This window comes from Hyaena hyaena, unplaced genomic scaffold (assembly GCF_003009895.1).
Source record: "Hyaena hyaena isolate Hyena2069 unplaced genomic scaffold, ASM300989v1 scaffold_23, whole genome shotgun sequence".
Lineage (NCBI taxonomy): Eukaryota > Metazoa > Chordata > Mammalia > Carnivora > Hyaenidae > Hyaena > Hyaena hyaena.
In genome coordinates this window covers 257,668-283,435 of record NW_024080655.1, presented here as the reverse complement: position 1 = coordinate 283,435, position 25,768 = coordinate 257,668, and the positions used below count along the sequence as shown (strand labels likewise).

General features: G+C 37.0%; 2 protein-coding genes across 2 annotated transcripts; one reads left to right on the top strand and one right to left on the bottom strand.

Annotated features, from left to right (window-relative positions):
- Positions 1–6,493: 6,493 nt before the first annotated feature.
- LOC120228429 (olfactory receptor 4C5-like) lies at positions 6,494–7,432 on the bottom strand. The gene has a single exon (XM_039226779.1). The coding sequence runs from the start codon at positions 7,430–7,432 to the stop codon at positions 6,494–6,496; it is 939 nt and encodes a 312-aa protein (XP_039082710.1).
- Positions 7,433–22,599: 15,167 nt separating this feature from the next.
- Positions 22,600–23,529, top strand: LOC120228434 (olfactory receptor 4C12). The gene has a single exon (XM_039226788.1). It carries the CDS (start codon positions 22,600–22,602, stop codon positions 23,527–23,529), a length of 930 nt encoding a protein of 309 aa, XP_039082719.1.
- Positions 23,530–25,768: the final 2,239 nt, after the last annotated feature.

Sequence of the window (25,768 nt, the reverse complement as noted above, 5' to 3'; positions counted from 1 at the left end):
CTTAGCATAATACACTGTAGCTCCCTCTACATCATGGCAAATGGCAAGGTTTCATTTTTTTTGATGGTTGAGTAATACTCCATTTATATATATAAACTTATATATAAATACATATGTAATAGAGTATACCATATACCATATCTTCTTTATCCATTCAGCAGTCGATAGACATTTGGGCTCTATCCATAGCTTTGCTATTGTTGATAATGCTGCCATAAACATCGTGTTTCTGGCTGTAGTTTAGGACGAGACTGGGAAGGTATTTTGGAAAGCTTCATGATAAAACTTTGTTGTACATTTTTATATTGGTGAGCCTGGCAAAGCACATGGATGTTTTTAGGCATAGGTCAAAGTTCAGAGAATGGATTTCTCTCTGAAAACATGACTGTTGATCTCATATGGTTATTCTAACAATGGAAATACCAATTTTCAAGGTTATGTGCCGTGTTACCCTGGGAAACTGTGACATTTTAAATTCTCAGCTACCAAATATTGGGCAAAGATTCTCATGATGTGTTCAGGGGGATATATCTTTTTTCTTCCACGTGGTAGCCATTGAGAAAATCATGCTCAGCCAAACATTATAAATATAGTCAGAAGTAAAGGATAGAAACACTATAGAAAGGAGAGTCCACTAAAAACCAGTCTTTACCTTTAAAGCAAGCTGATATACTCCTCAAGTCCAGAACCAGACAGGGAAATAATGCCTTCAACTCTGTCTTCAGCAGTTAATTTTGCTCCTCTGCTTCCTGCTAAACTCACTCACAGTCTTTCCTTCTCCCTTTTTTTTTAATTGTGGTAAAATATACATAGTATAAAAGTTGCCATTTTTAAATGTACAGTTTGGTGGCATTAAGAACACTCACACTGTTGTGCAAACATCACTATCAACCATCTCCAGAGCTTTTTCATCTTCCTATACTAAAAATCCATATCCATTGATCAATCACTGCTCATTTCTTCCTTCCTCCAGCCCCTGGCAAAACACGGTTTGCTTTCTGCTTCTATGAGTTGAACTCTTTTAGATATTTCATATAAGTGGATCTATGCAGTGTTCTTCTGTCACTGGATTATTTTACTTAGAAAAATAACCTAAAGTTTTATTCATGTTGTCACAAATGACAGGATTTCCTTCCTTTTTAAGGCTGATAAGTATTCTATGTAGTATATCTATTCTACATTTCTTTTTTTTTTTTTTAAGCAGTGCCTCTGTTGATGGACATTAGGTTGTTTCCACATCTTAGCTATTGTGAACAATTCTGAAATATACACTGGGGTGCAAATAATTTCTTGAGATTCTGATTTCATTATTTTTGGATAAATACCCAGAGGTAGGATTGCTGGATTATATGGTATTCTATTTTTAGTTTTTTGAGGAACCTCCATACTGTTTTCCATAGTGACTCTAGCAATTTATATCCCTACTGTCAGTGAACAGAGGTTCGCTTTCTCCATATCCTTGTAAATACTTGTTATCTCTTGTCTGTTTGACAATAGCCATTTTACCAGGTGTGAAATATCATTGTGATTTTGACTTGCTTTTCCCTGATGATTAGTAATGTTGAGCATCTTTTCATTTGCTTGTTCGGCCATTTGTACCAATTTTTTTTGGTGGTAATGTATATTCAAGTTCTTTGCCTATTTTTAAACTGGGATGTTTTTGCTATTGAGTTGTACAAATTCTTGGTATATTTTGAATATTAACCTCTTATTAAATATATGGTTTGTAAATATTTTTCCCATTCTATAGGCTGCCTTTTTGTTCTTTTAACTGTTTTCTTTGTTGTATAGAAGATTTTTAGTCTGCTGTAGTCCCATTTGTGTATTTTTTTGCTTTTGTTGTCTGTTCTTTTCATGTCATACCCAAGAAATTATTGCCCATTCCAATGCTATGAAGATTTTCTGCTGTGTTTTCTTCTAAGACTTTGACAATTTCAGGCCTTATGTTTTAAGTCTGTTTTGAGCTGATTTTTGTGAAGGTATAAGAGTTCAATGTCATTCTTTTGCAACTGGATATGCAGTTTTCTGAGCACCATTTATTAAAATCTATTCTTTCCCCATTGTGTATCCTTGGCACCTGTGTGAAAGATCAGTTGACCATGTGTATATGCATGGGTCTATTTGTGGGTTCTCGATTCTATTCCTTTGCTCTATATATCTGTGTTTATGCCAGTACCACACTATTTTAATTACTATAGCTTTGTGATATAGTTTGAAATCAGGAAGTGGTGTGCTTCCAGCTTCGTTCTTCTTCCTTTTTTGTCTATTGTGGTTCCATATGAATTCTAGGGTTGATTTTTCTATTTCTGTGAAAAATTCTATTGGGATTTTGATAAGGATTGCACCAACTCTAGATTGCTTTGGGTAGTATGGGAATTTTGATGACACTGAATCTTATAATCCATGAACACAGGAGGTCTTTCCATTTATTTGCCTTTTTTGTTGTTACTTTCTTTCATAAATATTTTATGGTTTTCAGTTTATAAATTAAAAAAAAATTTTAATGTTTTATTTATTTCTGAGAGAGAGAGAGATGGAGATAGCATGAACAGGGGAGGGTCCTAGAGAGAGGGAGACACAGAATCTGAAGCAGGCTCCAGGCTCTGAGCTCTGAGCTGTCTGCACAGAGCCCGACACAGGGCTCGAACCCACGAACCACGAGATCATGACCTGAGCTGAAGTCGGATGCTCAACCGACTGAGCCACCCAGGCGCCCCGTCAGTTTACAAATTTTAATCTTCTTAGTTAAGTTTATTCCTAAGTACTTTATTCTTTTTGATACTTTTGTAAATGGAACTGTTTTCTTAACTTTCTTTTTGGAGAATTCATTCTTCATTTATAGAAACACAACTGATTTTTGTATTTTGATTTTGTATCCTGAGACTTACTGAGTTTAATTATTTCTAACAGTTTTTGGGTATGTGTGTGCATATGGCATATTTAGGGGTTTCTACATATAAGATCATGTCATCTAAAATTAGAAATTTTATTTCTTCCTTCCAATTTAGATACCTTCTATCTCTTTTTCTTGCCTAAGTGCTCTGGCCAGGACTTTCAGGACTTTGTTGAATAGAAATGGTGAGAGGGAATCCTTTTTTGTTCCCAGTCTTAGAGGAAAATCTTTTAGCTGTTCACTTGTTGAAGAAAGCAGTTGTTAACCTGTTGAGTATGTTTCCTGTGGGCTTGTCATATATAGTCTTTATTATGTTGAGATCATTTCTTTTTATTCTTAGTTTGTTGAGAGTTTTATAATAAAAGGGGATTATGTCAGATGCTTTTTTTGCATCTATTAACATGATCATCTGATTTTTATCCTTCTTTCTGTTAATGTGGTGTATGCCATTGATGATTCTTGCATGTTCAATCATCTTTGCATTCCAGGAATAAATCCTATTTGGTTATAGTATATGATTCCTTTAATGTGCTGTTGAATTTAGTTTGCTAGTACTTTGTTTGCATTTATGTTCATCAGGGATATTGGCCTGTACTTTTCTTGTGGTATCTTTGGCTTTGGTAACAGAGCAATTATGGCCTTATAAAACAAGTTTAGAGGTGTTTTTGGGGCACCTGGGTGGCTCAGTCAGTTAGGTGTCTGACTCTTAATTTCGCTCAGGTCATGATCATGATTTGTGGGTTTGAGATCCTCTCTCTGCCCTTCCCCTGCTTGCTCTCTCTCTCTCTCTGTCTCTCAAGAAATAAATAAACTTAAAAAAATTAGAAGTATTTTTTCCTTTTCAAATTTTTGGAAGTGTTTAAGGATTAGCATTTATTCTTCTTTATATGTTGTTTATAGATTTCACCAGTGAAACCCTCTGCTTTGGGTTTTTTTTTCCTTGAGAGGTTTCTAATTATTGAGTCATTTTCCTTGCTCTTTATTGGTCTGCTCAATTTATCTATTTCTTTATGCTTTAGATTTGGTAAATTGTATGTTCCCAGAATTTATATATTTCTTCTAGGTTATCCAATTTATTAGTGTATAACTATTTGTATTAGTCTTTTATAATTCTTTTACTTCTGTGGCATGAGTTATAATGTCCCCACTTTCATTTCAGATTTTATTTATTTGAAATTTTTCTCAGTCTAGCTAAAGTTTGTCAATTTTGTTTTGTTTAAAAAAAACAATCTTAGTTTCATTGATTTTTCTGTTGTTTTTCTAGTATTTATTTCATTTATTTCTGCTGTAATCTCACTTATTCCTTTCTTTGCTAACTTTGGGCTTCGTTGTTCTTTTTCTCATTTCTTGAGGTGTAGTGTTAGATTGTTTATTTGAGATCTTCTTTTTATTTTATTTTTTTCATATTTTTATTTATTTCTAGGAGAGAGAGAGAGAGATACAGCGTGAGCAGGGGAGGGTCAGAGAGAGAGGGAGTCACAGACTGAACCAGGCTCCGAGCTGGCAGTCAGCACAGAGCCCGACGCGGGGCTCGAACCCACGAACTGCGAGATCATGACCTAAGCGAAAGTCGGACGCTTAACCGACTAAGCCACTCAGGCGCCCCATGAGATCTTCTTTTTAAATGCAGGTGTTCATTGCTATAAAGTTCCCTCTTAGTGTTGCTTTTGCTGCACCCCATAGGTTTGGTGTGTAGTTTAACATTTCTGTTTTGTTTGAAAAGTTTCTAAATCCTCTTTTAGCTTCTTCTTTGACCCATAGGTTGTACATAAATATGTTGTTTAATTTCCATGTATTTGTGAATTTGCCAGTTTTCCTTCTGCTATTGATTTCTAGTTTCACTTCATTGTGTTCAGAACAGATACTTTATATATTTCAGTCTTAAGTTTTTCAAGACTTGTTTTGTGACCTACTTTATGATCCATGCTGCATAATCTTCCATGTGCACTTGAGAAGAATGTATTTTCCACTGCTATTGGATGCAATGTCCTATATATGCTGGTTAGGTTTCTTTGGTTAATGGTGTTGTTCATATCCACTGTGTTCTTATTGATTTTCTGTCTGTTCCATCCATTATTGAAAGTGGATATTGAAGTCTCTGACTATTATTGTGTTGTCTGTTTCTGCCTTCAGATCTGTTGATATTTGCTTACTATATTTAGGTATTCTGATGTTGGGTGAATTGATATAGAAATATATATTTCTAATTATATCTTTCTGGTAAATTGACCCTTTGTCATTGTATAAGTTACTTTCTTGTGACTGTTTTTGTTTTAAAATCTTTTTTGTCTGACATGAGTATAGTACCTGCCTTCTTTTGGTTGTCATTTGTATGGAATATCTTTTTCCATCACTTTGAGCCTATGTGGTCCTTAAATCTTAAGTGGGTATCTTGTAGACAGCATATAGCTGGATTAAAAAAATCCATCTAATCACTCTATGTCTTTTGATTGGGGAGTTTAACACATTTAAATATAAAGTATTTATAGGTAAGGACTTATTCTTGCCATTCTGTTCCCTGTCTCTCTTATAGTTCTTTCCCGCTTTTTCTTCTTTACTGCCTTCCTTTGTATTTTGTAATTTTTTTTTTTTTTTGGTAGTGATGCTGTAATGATTTTCTCTTTTTCTCTTGGGGCTTCTGTCCTGGGCCAGATTGGGATCTCCTTTTCTTTGGGTTTGTTTTCTTAGAATGGCACTGTGTCTGTATCTCAAATTACTTCCCATTGCATTGATCTGCACTTGGTCTGAAGGATGCCATTCAAATTTCAGTGTGCCGACTATCGGTCTTAAACCAATTACTCAGTTATTATAACCTCTTTGGTACCAGATACTTTTGTTCCTATTATCTAAAGCATAAGTTCATATAATAACAGCTACTTCAGAAGTAAAGTGGTGTCTAGAATGTCTTTGATGGAAAAAAAAAAGCTCTATCAAATACTTTCTGCCTTAGAATCATGTGCAAAATTGCTCTATGGCTGTACCTGGCAGAATTTTGTATCCCTTTTTGGCTTTAGGCAGAGAAAATAATTTATTCTAGGAAGAGCCCAGATCACAATGTAAATGGTGTCCCTAGAATTGCACAATAAGGCAGCATTAATTTTGGGATGAGTCCTGCCTTGCTAATTCTCTTGTTCCTCAAAACCCATCATTTCTGGTTAATCTTTCTTTCTCACAATAATAAATCTATGTTGTCTATGTAGTTGGGATTGAAACTATGCATTTTCAGCAGAATACTTAGCCATTGGCTTTTTGTTTAAATATTTTAATTGTCTATTGGTTATATAACCTATACCCAAAGCTTTACAGAGAATTGTTCCACCGAATACATACAATCAGAGATTTTCTATACATTGTAACATTTTTATGTTGTTTAGCAGTGGCCTTTGGATCAATAATTTGTTAATGCGAGAGGTTTCTAGCTGGAAGAGAATTTAGCCATCATTTAATTAAATACTGCTATTTTATGAAAGAGGAATCATTAAAGATTACAGAAAACAAGGAGAGCAAAATATACTTAAGTTCACCTATTTTGACTTCAAGGCAATTATCCTTTCTGTTAGTCATACTTGTTCTTAATATTTGAATATTTTTTTTCCTTCTCTAGTCACATGAATTGTTACCCAAGATTACTGTGTGACTCCAGAGCTTCCTCATGGCGTTTTTCACCTCTGAGTTTCTGAGGGTGTAGATTAAAGGGTTTAACATGGGTGTTATCATAGTATAAAACACAGCCACTGTTTTGTCAATGGGGAAGGTGATCATGGGTCGAAGGTACACAAATATACAGGGTACAAAGAACAGGACAACTACAGTAACATGGGAGGCACAGGTGGAGAGAGCCTTACGCTGTCCTTCAGGACTGTGGGTTCTCAGGGAGTAAAGGATGAGACCGTAGGAGGTGATAAGAATAGAAAAAATGAGCAGACACATCAGCCCACTGTTGGCGGCGACAAGAAGTCCAAAGATGTGAGTGTCGGTGCAGGAGAGGGTTAGCAGAGGGAAGAGGTCACAGATGAAATGGTCAATGACATTGGGGCCACAGAAGGGCAACCAGACTATGAAAAGAATTTGAATCAGAGCATGAAGAAACCCCCCAGCCCAGGCCATGGCCACCAGGAGGCCACACACTCGCCTGTTCATTGTGATCGTGTAGTGCAGGGGCTTGCAGATGGCTACGTAGCGGTCGTAGGCCATCACTGTAAGCAGGATGATCTCGACTCCTCCAAAGAAATGCTCTGCAAAGAGCTGTGTCATGCACCCGCTGAAGGAGATCGTTTTCCTTTCAGCGAGTAAGTCCAATATCATTTTGGGAGCCATGGTGGAAGAGCAGCAGCTGTCTATGAAGGACAAGAAGGACAGAAAAAAGTACATGGGGGAGCCCAGGGCTCGGCTGGTGGTGATCGTCACGACAATGAGTAGGTTGCCGGCCACAGTGAGGAAGTAGATGACTATAAACACAGCGAACAAGAGTTTCTGTGCATCTGGGTTCTGTGTCAGGCCAAGCAGGATGAATTCCGTCACGTTGTTCATTCGCTCCATGAACCAACGTTGGCATTTGGATAATTGATCTATCTGCGGATATAGCACAGGGATTGTACTCATGGCGGATACATTTTGATCCCGCAAATCACTTCTGTCCGGATTGTTTTTTAGCCGACTGATGGAAACCCCAAACACATAAACTCAGATTTAAGTTGGGCCTTGTCACTAGTTACATAAGGAACACGCAGCCTCTTTACCCTCTCCCGTACACAGACGCACAGACGTGTACAGACGCATGCACGCACACATTGGCGTATACACTCATCTTACAGTCACAAATACGCTTTTATGACTGAAGTCCTCTTCCTGTAATTGTGCATAGGTGACTATTTTCTGAGCAATTGACAGTATTTTCTCCCACAGAAAAAAAGGAATGAAAGGAGGGCCTGTAAGAACTAGTAGAGGCTTGAATTCATGAGAGGGTCCTGCCCTGTGTCTCTTCTCTCCTCACCTGTGCCGATGAGGCTAAGCAACAGATTCTGTTTGGCATTTTTCACTTGTTTTGGGTCGACTAGAAAACATCAGAAAAATTCCATTTGAAATTAAGAATGATGTGATGACATTTCAGAGAAAACTAACTCAGTCAATGAGGCATCAGTAACATTTATGGCAGTTAGATTTGTGAGCTTATATAACTTTTAAACTGAATTCTCTAAGAATATCATCAAACCAGAAAAAGGAAGAATATTCTGAAGGAGATGAAACAGCTAGCATGATGCAATGCAAAATTCTCCAGATTTATTTGGAACTTTAGAATTCAGGGGAGAATTTGTTATGTTTAGTTTTCAAGGATAGTTTGCATATAAAACCAGTTTAAAGAAGACCATGAAAAATTCTCTGGATGTATTCAGAAAACATATCTTAAATGTGAGGAAGCAAAAACACCATAATCTGTTGGGTAGAGTATGTTTGTTAGGGTCAGGTAGACTAGTTCTTTATTCTCATTTCACAGCCATGTAATGATGTGTATAGACCATAGTCTCATGGCGTCTAAACTTTCTTGTATATAAAATAGGAAAAATAACAAATGACATAAAGGAATTGAAGAATATCATTATTACATAGGCCAAAGTTTTATCTCAAAGGTAAAACACATGGCTTTCCACACACTCCAAATTCTTGAAAGAAGAATAAAAATGAATCATTATTTTTATCCCACATATCATAATTCTTATCCTGGAAAGATTTGATTGTTATAATATTAAGAAAGAACATAAGTGAAGAGAAAAATGAATTAAATATTCAAGAAGTTAAACAAATAACCAATTATATTCAGAAAAAAAGTTGGATGCAGAAATCAATATACCTGCTAGTAGAACGATATTAGACTTGATAAATACATTAAAAAGTTTTAAAGAGTCGCTTATGGTTTGCTTCTCTCTCTCTCTCTCTCAAAAAATTTTTTGATGTTTGTTTATTTTTGAGAGACAGAGTGCAAGCAGGGGAGGGTCAGAGAGAGAGGGAGATATAGAATCCAAAGCAGGCTCCAGGCTTAGGCTGTCAGCACAGAGCCTGATGCAGGGCTCAAACTCACGAACTGTAAGATCATGAACTGAGCTGAAGTTGGTCACTTAACCAACTGAGCCACCCAGGTGCTCCATGTCTCTTAAATACAGAGAACAAAATGAGGGCTGCTGGAGGGGTGGGTGGAGGGATGGGCCAAATGAGTAATGGGCATTAAGGAGGGCACTTGTTGGGGTGAGCATTAGATGTTCTATGTAAGTGAAGAATCACTAAATTCTACTTCTGAAATCATTATTACATTATATATTAACTAACTTGGATTTAAATAAAATTAAAATTTAAAAAAAGAAACAGTTTTTTAGTATTTCAAAAATATAATATAACTGGCCACAAAGACAACTAATGATGGGATAAGCTTAATAAGAAGGAAGTATGGTCAAACTGCAAAAGAACATTATTTTTCAGGAATATTTAAAAGAATATAGTTCATAAAACATTTCTCAACAACTGGATAGTATTTTTCAAAATAAAATAAGTCTCTTCGTGCCATCACCAAAGAGGAAAAAAAAAGAGATAAAAAAAGAGAAAAAAAGGAATAGAGTGTTTTAAAGTCTTCAAATAAAATATAGGTTTGTTCAAAAACAGAAAAACAAGCAAATATATATCTAATCTCTGGATGGGGAAGAGCATGTTAAGCAAAATGCAATGATATGAGATACAGGACAAAACTAATGGATTCAGTTAGATAAAGATCTGGATGGAACACACTGGAAAAATACCTGCAACAAGTATAACAAGTAACTTTTAATATATAATGAAATGGTTTTTACAGAAAGTCCTATTCTTACCATTATAAAAATAAGGGCAAAACTAATAAAAAGATAACTCTCAAGAAAAAAACATTAGTCATCTAAAACAATGCTCTATTTCACAAGTCATCAAAGAAATACATTTTCAAAGGAATATTTAAAAACTGAAATACTTTTAACTAACTGGCTAAAATTTATGACAGTTAAATTACCCAGTGCTGGTGGCTGTGTGTTGATATAAAATATTCTGGAAAGAAGTTTGACTTTATGCAATAAGAGTTTTATAACTGGTCATGTCCCTTGGTCCAGTCCTCCTTAGGCTTCGGAATCTATTCTAGTTTAAAAATATGGACAAACATGCATATTGTTGTATTTCCTAATTTTTTATGATAATAATTAAAAATCTAAATGTATAAAGAACAATTACATGAATTTTATTTATGAAATATCAGGTGGACAGTTATTTAAAGAATTAATAGTTTGGAAAGAGGGATGCCTGGGTGGCTCAGTCTGTTAACCATCCTACTCTTGATTTCAGCTCAGGTCAAGATCTCCCAGTTTGTGAGCTCGAGCCCCACTTCAGGCTTTGTGCTGATGGTGCAAAGCCTGCTTGGGATTTTCTCTCCCTATCTCTCTGCCCCTCCCTCTTTCTCTCTCTCTCTCTAAAATAAATAAACTTAAAAAAAGAAAAAAAAATAGTGTGGAAAGATTCTTCCAATATAATGATGAATGGAAAACACAAGATATAAAAACAGTTTACATACTATGATCTAAATTGTCCAAAATGGCATATGTACATAGAAAAGTATCTCAAAAAAGTACACTATAAAGACTAATAGTGCCTACTTGAATTACAGGTAAAGGACAATTTTTTATTCTTTAAAAATGTTTTGATTGAAGTTTTCTGCAAAGAGAAAAGATCAGCTTTATAATTAGTGAAATAAATTAGTAAAAGAAATATTATTTTCTTATCTCAGGTCATAAATCCTAAGTGGCTGCTTTTCTTAATAGACTAAATATGGCCATTATTCATAAAAATCTGTGACAGGAGATATACATATTTAAATCTAAGTCACTTTAAATTTGAGACCCTCATAGCACCTTGAGAACAAAATACTAGTAAAGAAATCATTGGTTGTACCGACCTGTCAGAATATAGTTGGAAAGAAGTAACAGATTCATTCCAGAGCAAGTACCTTATTTGGGAGCACATTTGGCATGGATGTAGCAATCACTGACCCATTCCTAGCGGCTGCTTTGCAAGTTCATCCATTTTTATCTTAGATATAATGTTTCTTTTGTTCACTTAGTGACTTGAAAAGTATTGCTAAGAGAGACATCCTAAATAATTCTGAGTTCATGGGCTAGGTTTATTTTTGCTTCCTAAGGTCATACTTCCTTTGAGTGTGACACACAAGCATCCCAGTTCAGATAATAATTTTCTTTCCTTAGCTTCCAAAGTGTTAGGCTACATAAGAAATTGATAGGGAAAAAAACCTAACCATTAGAGGTCATCTCTCTCCAAGCCACCTTACTACACATTTGCCAGTATTTTTTGGTGACAAGATGAGGTATATTATAAAAGCCACTTGCTCTGAGATCTGCATGGATTTAAAGCCCTGAAGATAGCAAACTATGTTAAATCAGAAAAACTAGGGATTGAAAGTACCATACAATCAGCAATAAATGAAAGATGCTTTGGAGTAGCAGGCAAGTTAGCTGAAACTGGCTAGTTCTTTTAAGCCTTTCTCTTAGTAAGCCTGTGCTCAGGGCTTTGGTACCTGGGAGTCTGGGTCCAAACAGCTTCTGTGATGTGTGGCTGGTTATTTTTATGTGATCTTTTTGGGTCCATCTATAGCAATATTTTCATATGTGGTTTCAAGGAAGTATTTAAATGGGTATTACTCAGGTGCAAAGAGGTAAGGAGGCTTGGACTTCTCAGTTCCCAGAGGAATAGAATTAGCAGCTTCAACCAAGATGGCAGCCAGACCAATTTGTCATTTCTCTCTTGTGGCCATGGCATCTGTGACCAAGGAGGTGGGAGTGAAACAGATGGGTTGGGTTAGGAGCCCCTCTGTGACTATGTTTAGGAAGTGATGTTAGGGTCTGGGATGTAAGGTACAGAATGTTCTAGTCATGGGGGTATGGGTGCATGAGCCAGTCAGAGTCAATAAAATAGCCTAGGTAATATCTACCTCACAGAGCTCTAGGGGAGATTGAGCAAGATAACACAGAAAAACATCTAAGTCGCTGAAAAACCACTATTCTACTGCTAATGCCCGGAGGATAGACAAATGTGGGCTAGAGAAAGTGCTCTTAATAATAAAAGTCTGAATCATGATGAAAAGAAAGAGTTTTGTTGATGGTTCTATTTGCTAACTGTGTGACTTTGGGCAAGTTACTCAGCCTCTTTATAGATGAGTTCTCATATCTATAAAAAGTGGGTGATGATAGTACCTTTCACAGGAGTGTTGTGGGGGTTCTACAAGAAAGTGCATGTGAAGTGCTGGAATGGTGCCCAGCATACAGCAAAGGCTCACGACCGTCCTTTGTCATTTTCTATATAGAACCTCAGAGCTTGCAGTGTGACCAATTTGGCTTCTGGCAAGAATTGTCTTTATTTTTCTGTCTCTGTCTGTCTGTCTGTCTCTCTGTCTATCTCTCTCCACACACACACACACACACACACACACACACACACACATATACACACACACACGGTTGCTAGAACCTGGGTACCATAGAGAAAGGAAAGATGTGAAGTTTTAAACTATTGAATACTGATTCATAAGTCATTATAATTCCAAAATCTTTCTATGACTATTTGATCTTGCTGTCACTGAAAAACCTGACAGTGATGTTGGGAGTCCTTGAAAAGGTTGTAGGAGTAAAGGGAATATGGTTACAATGAGAACTGACAAATAATAAATTTATGTCACTTTGCTAACTATTTCATATAATTCTCACATAATCCCCATGAAGAAGGTATTAATAATTCTCTTATGTGTAGGAAGTTGATGCTCATGAGCCTCATTTGGTCAAGATCAGAAAAGCTAATATTTGGTAGAGTTTGGGTTTAAATGCAAATGGATCTAATTCTAAGCCTGAGCTCTAACAATTGTGCTACTGTAGCAATTCGGTGCTAATTCTGTCATGTGTCTCATGTACTAGGAATTATAGCCCTGGGGGGGTGCTGATTCAGACCACAGTGGGTTATTTAGAGGCTCTCATTCTAGTGGGAGACAGGACACATTCCTCAGACAGATCCTCTGGGCACTAGTGACCGTGAGAAGAGCCACAGAGAAAGGAAAAAATTTTTTTCTTTCTTTCCTACCTTTGGCTCCAATCTGGGAGATCTGCCTAGGTGTTATCTTGGAAGTTTTATCTCTGGAAATTTCCTTATGCCTGCAGAGTAGAAGAAGGAAGACCAAACAGATGTTCAGACTTAGGACCAGGGACATCCTCTAAACAAATGGGACACGGTAGGGTCCTAGAGAAATAATGCACCAAAGACATGAACCTAGGTATTATACCTAATTCTATTTAATACAAGATTTTGTTATATCACTTCATTTCCTAGAGCCTGTAAAACAGCCCTAAATAAAATGGAATTATTGGCAAGAATACTGAAAGATTGCATATAAATATCATCCAACTAGTGTGCTATGCATAGAAAATAGTTGGAAAATATTTTTCTGAAATGAAAGAAATTTTTGTGTTTTCTACTACTATGATACTTTTGGCTATTATTTATTGAATCGTGCCTAAGCTGTGTGATCTTGGCTAAGTTACTCACCTTCTCCGTGCCTCAGTTTCCTCTTCTGCAAATTAGAGATAATATCTCATAAAGTTGTTAAGGGAATAAAATTAGTTGCTGAGGGGGACATGGGATTAATGGTGAATATTTTTCAGGATTGGAGAAACTTGATCATGTTTAAATGCCAGGGGAAAGAGCTAAGAGAGGGCAAGAGAGGGTTGGGGATAGGAGAGGCAGAGAGAGATTGATTACAGTTACAGGAGGAAAGGGAGAGTAGTCAGTGGAGGTACACTAGATATGGCAGACACTCACCCATAGTGACCAGTTCCCAGCTTCTTTTATCATTTCTTCTGCTATTAGGTGGCCAGGTGTTTGGGGGGAAGTTATGGTCCATCCCTGGGCCATAAGTGTGAATCTGGATTTGTCTAAAGCAGTTATGGTAATGCTCTTCTCTTTTGGACAATGATTTTAACCTCCATTTGGTCTCCAGCTCTATATCTCACTCTGCCTGAAAATATATTAATACTTTTCATAAAGTTTAAATTTTGGTGGTGGGAGGGGATAAAATAATCAAACTTGAGCTTGATTGTGAACAAGTTAACACATATTGATCACATTATGTTTGCTCCAAGAATCCAAGATTGTTTTAGTATTAAAATTTAATCAAAATAATTTGTCACCTTAGTAGAATAAGTGAGAAAATCTATAGAATCATCTCAATAGATGTGGGGGAAATGTGACAGTAGATATTTATAAATCCTCCAAATAGCAGTACTTGGGCAGAAAGAAAAAACAATGAAGAAAAAAATGAACCGAGTCTCAGAGACTTGCGGAACACCCGCAAAAGTACCAATCGGTGTATAATGGGAGTTCTAGGAGAGAAGAGAAAGAAGCAGAAAGGGTATTTGAAGAAATAGTGGCTTGTATCTTCCTAGAACACTAATCTACAATTCAAAAAACTCTAAACTCAAAGTATGATAAAGTCAGAGATATGAGATCACAATCAAAGGACCAGAATCCAAGGACTGTGAGAAAATCTTGAAAGCAGCAAGAGAGAGGCAATTTTCCATGTGCAAGGGACTTCTCATTGAGACGAACAGCTGATTTCTCATCAGAAATGGCGGGGTCAGAAAGCAATAGGATGGTACATTCAAAGAGTTGTCAGCTAAGAGTTTTATATTTAATAAAATATACCTCAAAAATGAAGGAGAAAACTAAAATTCCCAGGTTAACAGAAGTGGAAGGGTTTTTATCACTAGCAGACTTGCTTTGAAGAAATACTGAAGGAGGTCCTTCAGGCTGAAATGAAGTGACAGTAGGCAGTAACTTGAATTTACATGAAGAAATCAAGAGCTCTGGTAAAGGTAACTACATGGGTAAATATTAAAGATGTACTTTGTATGGCAATAACAGCACAAAGGAGGAGGGACAGAATGCAGCTACATAGGAGCTAAGTTCTTTTTTTTTTTTTTTTTTTTTTACAAATAGTTTATTGTCAAGTTGGTTTCCATATAACACCCAGTGCTCATCCCCACAAGTGCCCTCCTCCATGCCCATCTCCCCCCTCCCCCCCACATCCATCAGTCCTCAGTTTGTTCTCAGCATTCAAGAGTCTCTCATGGTTTGCCTCTCTCCCTTTCCCCCACCATTTCCCCCCTTTCTTCTCCCCCACGGTCCTCCATTAAGTTCCTCCTAATCTTCCTATACGTGCAAACATATGATATTTGTCCTTCTCTGCCTGACTTATTTCGCTCAGCATAACACCCTCAAGGTCCATCCATGTTGCTACACATGGCCAGATTTCATTCTGTCTCATTGCCATGTAGTATTCCATCGTATAGATAAACCACATCTTCTTGATCCATTCGTCCATTGATGGACACTTAGGCTCTTTCCATGTTTTAACTATTGTTGAGAGTGCTGCTATGAACATTGGGGTACATGTCATAGGAGCTAAGTTCTTATGCAGTATTGTAATTACTCTTATTTTAATCTGACACTGTATTGTCATAACTTAAGATGTTAATTATACATCCCAGAGAAACCACAGTAACTTAGTTACAAAAATAGTTCAGTTAAAAAAACTGAAAAAAAGTAAAAGAAGCAATAAGAGAATTAAAATAGAATACTGTGAAATATCCACTTAGCCCCCAAAAAGCAATAATGGAAGAATAAAAAAATTAAAAAGATAGGGCAATAGAAAACAAAAAGCAAAAGAGACGTAAATTCTATCTCATCAGTAATTACATAAAACATACATTTTAGAACTCCAATTTAAAGAAAGAGATTCACATTACAGTTGGAAAAATATGACCCAAATACAGTTAACAATTGAACAACATGGGTTTGAAGTGTGTAGGTCTACTTATAGGCCTTTTTTTAAAATACAGTACATTAATGTAAATGTATTTTCCCATCCTTATGATTTTCTTAACGTTTTTTTTTCTTACCTTATTGTAAGAGTACAGTATACAATACATATAACATACAAAATATGGGTTAATAGACTATGTTGTCAATAAGGCTTTTGGTCAGCAGTAGGCTCCTGGTAGTTAAGTTTTTGGGGAGTCAAGTTATACATGTTTTTTTGATCACGTGGGGGGGTCAGTGTCTCTAATACCTGACTTTGTTCAAGGATTCAACTGTATATTTTGTTGAGCAGAGACATACATTAGACTCATAGACACAAATGAGTGGAAAGTGAAAGTATACCATGCAAATGGTAATCAAATGAGAACTGAAGTGGTTATAGTTCATCTCCTATTAATATAAGACTTTGAGATATAAATTATAACTAGAGACCAAGAAAGACACTTTATAATAATGAAATAGTCAATCAGGATACAATAATTATAGATTTATGTGCAGCTAACAACAGAGACCCAGAATTTATGAACACATGTGTAATAATGACACAATAGAAAGAATATATAGACAATTCAACAATAATAGTAGGAGACTTCAGTATCCCACTTTCTTTTTTTTTTTTTTAATTTTTTTTTAATGTTTTTTATTTATTTCTAGGAGAGAGAGAGAGACAGCATGAGCAGGGGAGGGTCAGAGAGAGAGGGAGTCACAGATTGAAACAGGCTCCAGGCTCTGAGCCGGCAGTCAGCACAGAGCCCGACGCGGGGCTCGAACCCACGAACCCTGAGATCATGACCTAAGTGAAAGTCGGACGCTTAACCGACTAAGCCACCCAGGCGCCCCAGTATCCCACTTTCAATATTGGATAGTCAGCTTGCCACAAGTTCGACAAGCAAACAGAAGACTTAATGCTATAAACCAACTATACCTAACAGATACCTAATAGAGCACTTCAACAACAGCATACTATAAATTCTTCTCAACTTCACATGTAACATTCTTTAGGTTGGGCCATATGTGAGCCCATAAAATAAGACTTGATAAATTTAAAAAAGTATTGATCATACAAAATATATTCTCTGCCCACAGTGTAATGAAATTGAAAATCACAAAAGGAAGAAATTTGGGAACTTTATAAACATGTGGAAACTATACAACATACTCCTAAGTGACCAGTGGGTCAAAGAGGAAATCATGAGAAATATTAGAAAATATTTTGAGATGAATGAAATGAAAACACTACATACTGCTACCTATGGAATACATCTAAATCAGTGATTAGTGGAAAATTTATATCTGTATATACATATATTAAAAAAAGAAGAAATGTCTCAAATCAATAATCTAACTTTCACCCTTAAGACATTTGAAAAAGAAGAGCAAACTAAAACCAAATCAAACAGAAGGAAATAAAAAAAGATTAGAGCAGAAACAAATGAAATAGAGGAAAGGATAGAGAATAGAAAAACAAACAAAACCAAAAGTGGGTCCTTTGCAAAGGTCACCAAAATAGCAAATCTTTCACTAGATTGATTTAAATGAGAGAGAGACTCAACTAAAATCAGGAACGAAAGAAGGGACTTTACTATCAACCTTACACAAATAAAAAAATATTATGAGGGAATCCTATGAACAGTTGTATGCCAACAATTTATATAATTTAGATGAACAAATTCTTAGACAAAACTAGTGACTCAAGTGAACTAGATAATCTGAATATATTTATAACAAATAAAGAGATTGGATTATAATTTTTAAAAAAACTTTCAACAAAGAAAAAACCAGGCCAAGATGGCTTCACTTGGAAGTGAATTTTTATCAAACATTTAGGGAAGAGTTAACACCAGTCCTTCACAAACTTCCAAACATTGGAGAAGAGGAGCGCCTGGGTGGCTCTGTCGGTTAAGCGTTGTAATTTGGCTCAGGTCATGATCTCACAGCTCATGGATTTGAGCCCCATGTCAGGGTCTGTCTTCAGATTCGGTCTCTCTCTCTCTTTCTGACCCTCCCCTGCTCATGCTGTCTCTCTCTCTCTCAAAAATAAATAAAACATTAAAAAATATTTTTAAAAAATTGGAGAAGAGAAAACACATTTTATAATACTAGTATTACCCTAATATCAATACTAGACAATGATATTACAAGAAAAGTATAACCAATATCTCTTATGTAAATAGACACAAAAATTCCTAACAAAAATACTACTAAAACTGAATCCAGTAGTCTATAAAAAGGATTATACCAAGAACAATGGAGATTTATCCCAGGAATACCAGGTTGGTTCAATATATGAAAATCAATCAATGTAATACAACTAAAGTATGGGAAGAGGGGACATAGCGCTCAGTAATGACAGCTGCTATCACTGTTTTTCCCAGTCTGCCATCTACTGCTTAGCCGTATGTTTAAATACAGCGGCAGCTTCAATTCTCATACGTGATTTTAACAATACCCTTTCTTTCAGGTTTCAGAATACCTGCTATGGTATGTGTTTGCAAGATGGAAGAATATATTTAGCTGTTCCGATCTCCACTGTCCTGAGGATACTATGTATGACGAAAATTTAAAGATATCAGTTTTCCTGGGTTAGGCTTCTTTTATCAAATGGCTGGCGGAATTTCTAGATTTCTAGAAAAAGTCTTTGAAAAGGTATACAAATCTTTTTTTTAAGATTTCTACATCAGACAAGTTGGACAAGAATTTTAACCTCCATTTGGTTTCCAACTCTATATATCACTCTGCCTGGAAATATATTAAGTCCCAAGGTTCTTAAAAACATAGTATATCCTTATGTGTTTGTTTATAGTACAGTTGAGAGATTAACTCAGTATCTCAACCTCCTGTGGTGACCTCAGCCAAGGAGGAGATTTCCTCAGGGATGTGTAATCCAAATGAAACCCTGTGTTATTTTTACAGCAGTTAGCATCCTCCATGTTCCACTTTGTGATACCCAAGGGCTTAGAGGAGGAGTCCTTTATCACAGAATTTTCTAGACCAGGAATGTAGGCTGTTGTTACATAAATTTAAAGTGCAGGGAAAAGAGCCATTCAAGAAAGATGTGTTGTTCATAGATGAATTCTCCCAAATATCTATTTCTAGGGCAAAATCTTTAAAAACCAGGGATAATTAATTCCTGAGAGAGCAAAGCCTTAGATGGAAATAGAGTTCCTTTGATGTTCTTAGCATCATCTCAAAACTGTATGAATCAAGAGGAAGCTGTTTTCTTATTTTAAGGACAGAATAAGAGGGGGATATTAAATGCTAGAAATATTTGTCTTTTATTCCAAAGCCATAGAGCTAGGTGCTGAAGATCAGAAGATTCACTTTAGTACCTAAGGACTTTGGATTCCAAATTCGGTGTAGCATTTTATTTTTCTTTGATTGAATTTCTAACGCACTGGAGCTTTGCAAATGCCGTTGTCCAGTCAGTGGGGACTTGAAAAATATACATTTATATAACACGATGTTTGAACAGCTATGTATAATGGTTATTTCTTTTTCCTGACTACATTGGGCATTCTCCTTACCTATAGAGGGAAACTACGGTAAGTTAACTAGAATTGCTGAATTTTAATCCAGTTTCTTACATTTCCATTTTCTCTTCAAGGGTTTATAACTAAAATCATTGAAGCATTACTTTCTGATATTTTGTGGGGGATCACTTTGAGATGTTTTAGGATATTTTGCAGAAATATTTGTTCTCACTATATATGGATATATTTATAATACACCAGGGATAAATTTACATTTCATGGATTCCTGAGTCAGCTGGTAGCCTTTTGAATATGGGGACAGCGCAGTAGGGCAGCAGGTGGGAGCTGGATGGTCACTGAGGGTTTCCTTCAGGGGCAGGGCGCATGGTGTGGTGGTTTGGATGGTCAGAGATTATGTGCAGTCGCTCATTTCCTTGACGCAATGCTCTGATTTTAATAATTTCCAGGGATAAAAGGGCGGGGGGGGGGGGATCTTGTAGTGATAGGAGCAGATACGAGAGGCAACTGAGAAGAAAAAGGCAGATGTAAGGTGAAGCTGAGATAGAGTGTGTGACTTTCACTGTGGTGGTCAGGATAGGTCACTATGGAAGAGAGATTGGGATTCTCTTTCTTGAAGAAAATCTTAAGCCCTAAAACTGAGAACCATATGGAGAATGCATTAATAATGTAAGATCTGCAAGAAAGACGTACCTTCTGCTGTGGTTGGAAAACTATACTAAACTCCAGGCTCAAGGGTACTTGTTCTTCTGATTCTGTTAAACTTTCTTGGATTTTGTTCTAACTTAGTAAGACTTTATTTCTGCTATCATGGATGTAATCCCAACAATATGATAGAATTTTTGCATCCCTAACTCAGACTTAGCCCATTTTCTTAGAGATCCAAAGACAGGTTTTACTAAAGAGATGAAAGTTAATTCTCTTTATGGTGATTTTTTTCCTTATAAATTCATCTCAGGGCATCTTACTGGAGGCAAGATATGATGGTGGGGAAAAAAAAATCACTGTCTTGGGCATTAGGAGACTTTTTCTTATGTCTGATACTAATCAATTAGCTATTTTCTTGGGCCTCAGTGCCCTCATCCTTAAAGAGCCCTCATTTTATATATTGACAAAATACAAGATACTGGAGCATTTTTAGTGTACAACAATTCTACGGTCTTGTCCAATGGACCCCTGAACTCATTAACATCTGACTCTACATTTCATAGCGTAGCAGAAGAACTGCCATGGAATTTATAAGGTCACAGGTGGTGACTTTAGGTACCAACCCATTTGTCCAAACTCTGACATTGGTTGATTTCCAGAAGTAAATCAGATCTTCCCTGGAGAGGTACTTTGTGCTAAAGACCTAGAGACAGACATCCTGGGTTTACAGTCTCCTCTGTTTGTTTGTTTGTTTGTTTGTTTTTAAATCACTATCACTTTGAACAAGTCATTTACCTTCTCTTAAGCAGAGTTTGTTTTTATTTAAACTATGGATAATAGAGTACTTATGTCATAGCACTGTTGTGAAGATTAAGTGAAATAATGAATGTGAAGTATTTGTGCCTGCACATGATCAACACACAAAAAAATAATTATTATTGTAGGAACGATATAGTGGAAAAGTAAATCTCTGCATGCTTTTAAGAATGGGAGGGAACAGAGCTATAACAAAAGTTTCCATTTAAGAATGTTTGAGTATGTGCTGGGGCACCCGGGTGGCTTAGTCGGTGGAGCGTTCGACTTTCGCTTAGGTCATGATCTCGCGGTTCGTGGGTTCGAGCCTCGCGTCGGGCTCAGTGCTGACTGCCAGCTCAGAGCCTGGAGCCTGTTTTAGAGTCTGTCACTCCCTCTCTCTCTGACCCTCCCCTGCTCACGCTGTCTCTCTCTCTCCTAGAAATAAATAAAACATTTAAAATTTTTTTTTTAAAAAAGAATGAGTATGTGGAATTTAAACAAGTAACAAAGATTTCTGTGCTTGGAAGAAGTTTGACTGCTTAGGTCCTCACATTCAACTGCAGTCTGAGGGTTCTTCTATGGAAGGTCAGGGTCATCCTGCTAGGTCAACACTTCTCTCCATTTCTTATGTATCCAAAGATATGGGTAGAGGAGGGTTTGGGTGGAAATAGGTATACTGTTGGTCTTTGGACTAGGACATAAAAGGAAACGGATCCTGTGCTTGAGACTGTCAATTAATAAAGGACATCAAATACGTCAATTCTGACATAAACCAAGTTGTTTTGTTTGCATATTTATTTCCATATGGTATGGGCCAAAAAGGGGCAGAGGAACATTGTAAAAGGGAATCATTTAAAGTATACGCTCAAATTCAAGATTTGCAAGAAACAAATAGTAAGTGAAATAATGATAATGAATGAGTCAAATTTGGAGTTTTCTGTCTGATTTTGATCATAAAACCCAACTTTTGGCTTAGACCTTCAGGAAGCTACCAAACCATATTAGTCAGTTCTTGGTTCTCCCAAAGGCCGTCTCCTCTAGAGAAGAGTTGGCAATTAGAAGTACACTCAACTTTCTTCTCAAGGGTTCTTGTCCCTGGAAGGATTCTGTGGTGCATTGGGCTTCCAGAAGGGAGACTACTATCTTGGGGCTTGGAACTCTAAGGCTAGTGAATGCATTTGTGGGATCAGAGGGAAGAGGTGTCCTTTCTATATACCTTATTATGAACCTTGCCCAGTGTGTAACAGGGACAATGTATCTTGCCCTTCACTGCCTTTGTGGTTTAAGAAAACTTTGGGATACAAAGGATAAAGCAATCTCAGGTCCAGGAATAAGTGAGGATTAATAATAGTAAAACTTAGCTTTAAATACTATATTGAAGTTTAATTGAATGTCCACTGAGAGCAGTTTTTTAAGTTTATTTATTTATTGTGTGTGTGTTTGTGTGTCTGTATGTGCATGCACAAGAGAGAGAGGAGAGAGAGAGAAGCAGAGAGAGAGAGGCAGAGAGGGAGGCAGAGAGAAAATCCCAAGCAGGCTCCATGCTGTCGGTGCAGAGCCCAACACAGGGCTTGATCTCATGAACTGTGATGACTTGATCCAAAATCAAGACCCAGATGTTTAACCCATTGAGCCACCCAGGCACCCCAAAAGAAGTTTTGAAGTACCTATTCCTAGAGAGTTTTGGAAAGAGAAGAAATCATCTATTAGATTGTCAGAGTACTGCTAAAAGTCAGTTTTGGACTCTTGTGATTTTATGGTTCCTCTTTTCTTTCTTTTTTGCCCAAAGGTAAAGCATTTCTTCCTGGAGTTTTTATCACCCACACCGCATAGATGGAGAATAAAAGGAATGTGACTGAATTTATTTTAATAGGTCTTACACAGAACCCCAAGATGCAGAATATAGTGTTTCTGGGATTTTTGATTCTATACATGGTAACAGTCTCAGGCAACCTACTCATTGTGGTTACCATTACCACCAGCCAAGCTCTGAACTCCCCCATGTATTTCTTCCTGACTCATCTTTCCTTGATAGACACAATTTATTCTTCTTCTTCAGCTCCTAAGCTGATTGTGGACTCCCTTCACGAGAAGAAAATTATCTCCTTTAATGGGTGTATGGCTCAAGTCTATGCAGAACACATTTTTGGTGCTACTGAGATCATCCTGCTGACGGTGATGGCCTATGATCGCTATGTGGCCATCTGCAAACCTCTGCACTATGTGACTGTCATGAGCCACAAGCTGTGCATTCTCCTGCTGGGAGTGGCCTGGACTGGAGGATTTCTCCATGCAACCATTCAGATACTCTTTATAGTCTGGTTGCCCTTCTGTGGTCCCAATGTCATAGATCATTTCATGTGTGATTTGTACCCTTTATTGAAACTTATCTGCATGGACACTCATACTCTTGGTCTCTTTGTTGCTGTCAACAGTGGGTTCATCTGCCTTTTAAACTTCCTCCTCTTGGTGGTCTCCTATGTGGTCATTCTATGCTCCCTAAAGAACTATAGCTTGGAAGGGAGGCGCAAAGCCCTTTCCACCTGTGTCTCTCACATTATAGTAGTTATCTTATTTTTTGTGCCCTGTATATTTGTGTACCTGCGCCCAGTGACCACTCTGCCTATTGATAAAGCTGTTGCTATCTTTTATACTATGGTGGTCCCGATGTTAAATCCCTTAATCTATACCCTCAGAAATGCTGAGGTAAAAAATGCTATGAGGAAGCTCTGGAGAAAAAAAGTGACTTCAGATAATGATTAAAGAGAACATTTGAGCATTACATATAGAATTAATAGAGGTAACCTCATTCAAGCCTCTTGATATATAAATGAAGACATTAACTCTAGTAAGGAATTGGATAACACTTGCAGATAGCCACTTAAGCACAGAGCTAAGGCTAGGCCTGGAATCCAGACTTACTCTCTCCCATCCCACACTCTTGTCGTCACGACATACTGCTTCTTAATCCATAAATATTTACCTATTACTTGGAAATCTCAAATATCTGTGGTAGCTAAGTGATATGAATCTAAAATATTGGACTGGCATTAAAATAATCTGATGTAACATTGAGATATTGGTTACTACTGATTTTTGCAAATAACAAGTTTAATGATACTCCTTTACTTTAGACTTTGGCATCAATATAAACTCTTTTGTGAATTTTCATGTTCATTAAATCTCGGTTGTACGGTACAAGGAGATACTATTTATGAAATGCCTATAAAGCTGGCGTTGTATTAGGTATTTTCCATATTATATCACTCAGGGTCCAATTAGGAGACAGATCACACAGTAATTTGAACAGGGAAAGTTTATGTACAATTATTCATTATATTAGGGCATTAGCTGGAAAAGGCTAGAGAGTACACTAAAGAATGTCCTGGGACTGAGAAATGAGTATCCTAGGAAGGAACACATTTAGAAGGTGGAATCCCTCCCCAAGGCTGGGATTCCAGTCTTTTGGAGAAGGATTAGTTGTTCTCCATTGAAGAGTGAAGTTCACTAGGTTGTCTTGGGCCAGAGCTAGTTCATTGTAGCTGGAGACTGACAGGCAAAAAAGGGCCTGGTAGGCTGGAGCCTCCCACTGGGAATTGTGGCTTGAGGCAGGTGAACAAGGGACTGTGGTCTGGACTGGCAAGGAGGAAACAACAAACAACTCTCTAAAGTACAAGTGGATCAAGACTGGTGGAAAAAACCCCACTGTGGTGCAGATCAACTGAGTTGAGAACTTGATCTCTGGGGTGCCTATGACATTCACTGGAATCTGCCTGGAGAGGTGCCACCGAAACTTATTTGGATTCTATCCATCGGGGTGGCAGTGTCAGCACCACTAGCTGTCTCTCCAGCTCTCTCCCCCAGCCACACACGGTTGGAAGCTATATAGTCAGAGCAAGATGAGATGAGAAGCATAACCAAGAACTCATTACCCAGACCAATGTCAATAAGCTTTTCCCCTATGTCTTCTTCTAGCAGTTTTGTGGTTTCAGGTCTTATGTTTAAGTCTTTAATCCATTTTGAGTTGGTTTATCTGTATGGTACAAGATAAAGGCCCAATTTCATTCTTTGGCATGTCAATACCCAGTTTTCCCAGTACTATTAAAAAAAAAAAACTTTTTAAAAATGTTTATTTATTTTGAAAGAAAAATAAATTTTATTTATTTTTGAAAACATTTATTTTGAAATGTTTATTTATTATTTTGAAAGTGGGGGAGGGGCAGAGAGCCAAAGCAGGCTATGTGCCATCAGCACAAAGCCCGATGTGAGGCTTGAACCCACCAACTGTGAGATCATGACCTGAGTTGAAACTGAATGCTTAACTGACTGAGCCTCCTAGGCACCCCTCCTAGTACCATTGTTTGAAGAGACTATCCTTTCCCCAATGAGTAGTCTTTAAAAATATTTTTTTCAACGTTATTTATTTTTGAGAGACAGAGACAGAGCATTAGTGCAGGGAGGGGCAGAGAGAGACACACACAGAATCTGAAGTAGGCTCCAAGCTCTGAGCTGCCAGCACGGAGCATGATCTGAAGCTAGAAACCATGAACCATGAGGTCATGACCTGAGTCAAAGTCAGATGCTCAGCTGACTGAGCCACCCAGGTACTCCTTTAATGAGTAGTCTTGATACCCTTGTGAAATATTAGTTGGCTATATATATATGGGTTTATTTCTGGGTTCTCAATTCTATTCCATTTATCTAGGTTTTTATTCCAGTGTTATACTGTTTAGAGTACTACAGATTTGAAATAGAGTAGTTTGAAATCAGGAAGTGGAAGTGTGATGCCTCTAGCTTTGTTTCTTTCTCAGGATTGCTTTGGCTATTCAGGGTCTTTGGTGATTCCAGGTATATTTTAGGATTGTTTTTGCTGTTTCTGTGAAAAATGCCATTTGAATATTGATAGGCATATTTATTGAGTCTATGGATGACTTTGGGTAAATAAACATTTTAGTGTTCCCTTTTCCAATCCATAAACATGGAATATCTTTCCATTTACTTC

Excerpts from the sequence above, each read along its gene's own strand:
- LOC120228434 (XM_039226788.1), top strand. The coding sequence starts at position 22,600 with ATGGAGAATAAAAGGAATGTGACTGAATTTATTTTAATAGGTCTTACA.
- LOC120228429 (XM_039226779.1), bottom strand. The coding sequence starts at position 7,432 with ATGGAGCGAATGAACAACGTGACGGAATTCATCCTGCTTGGCCTGACA.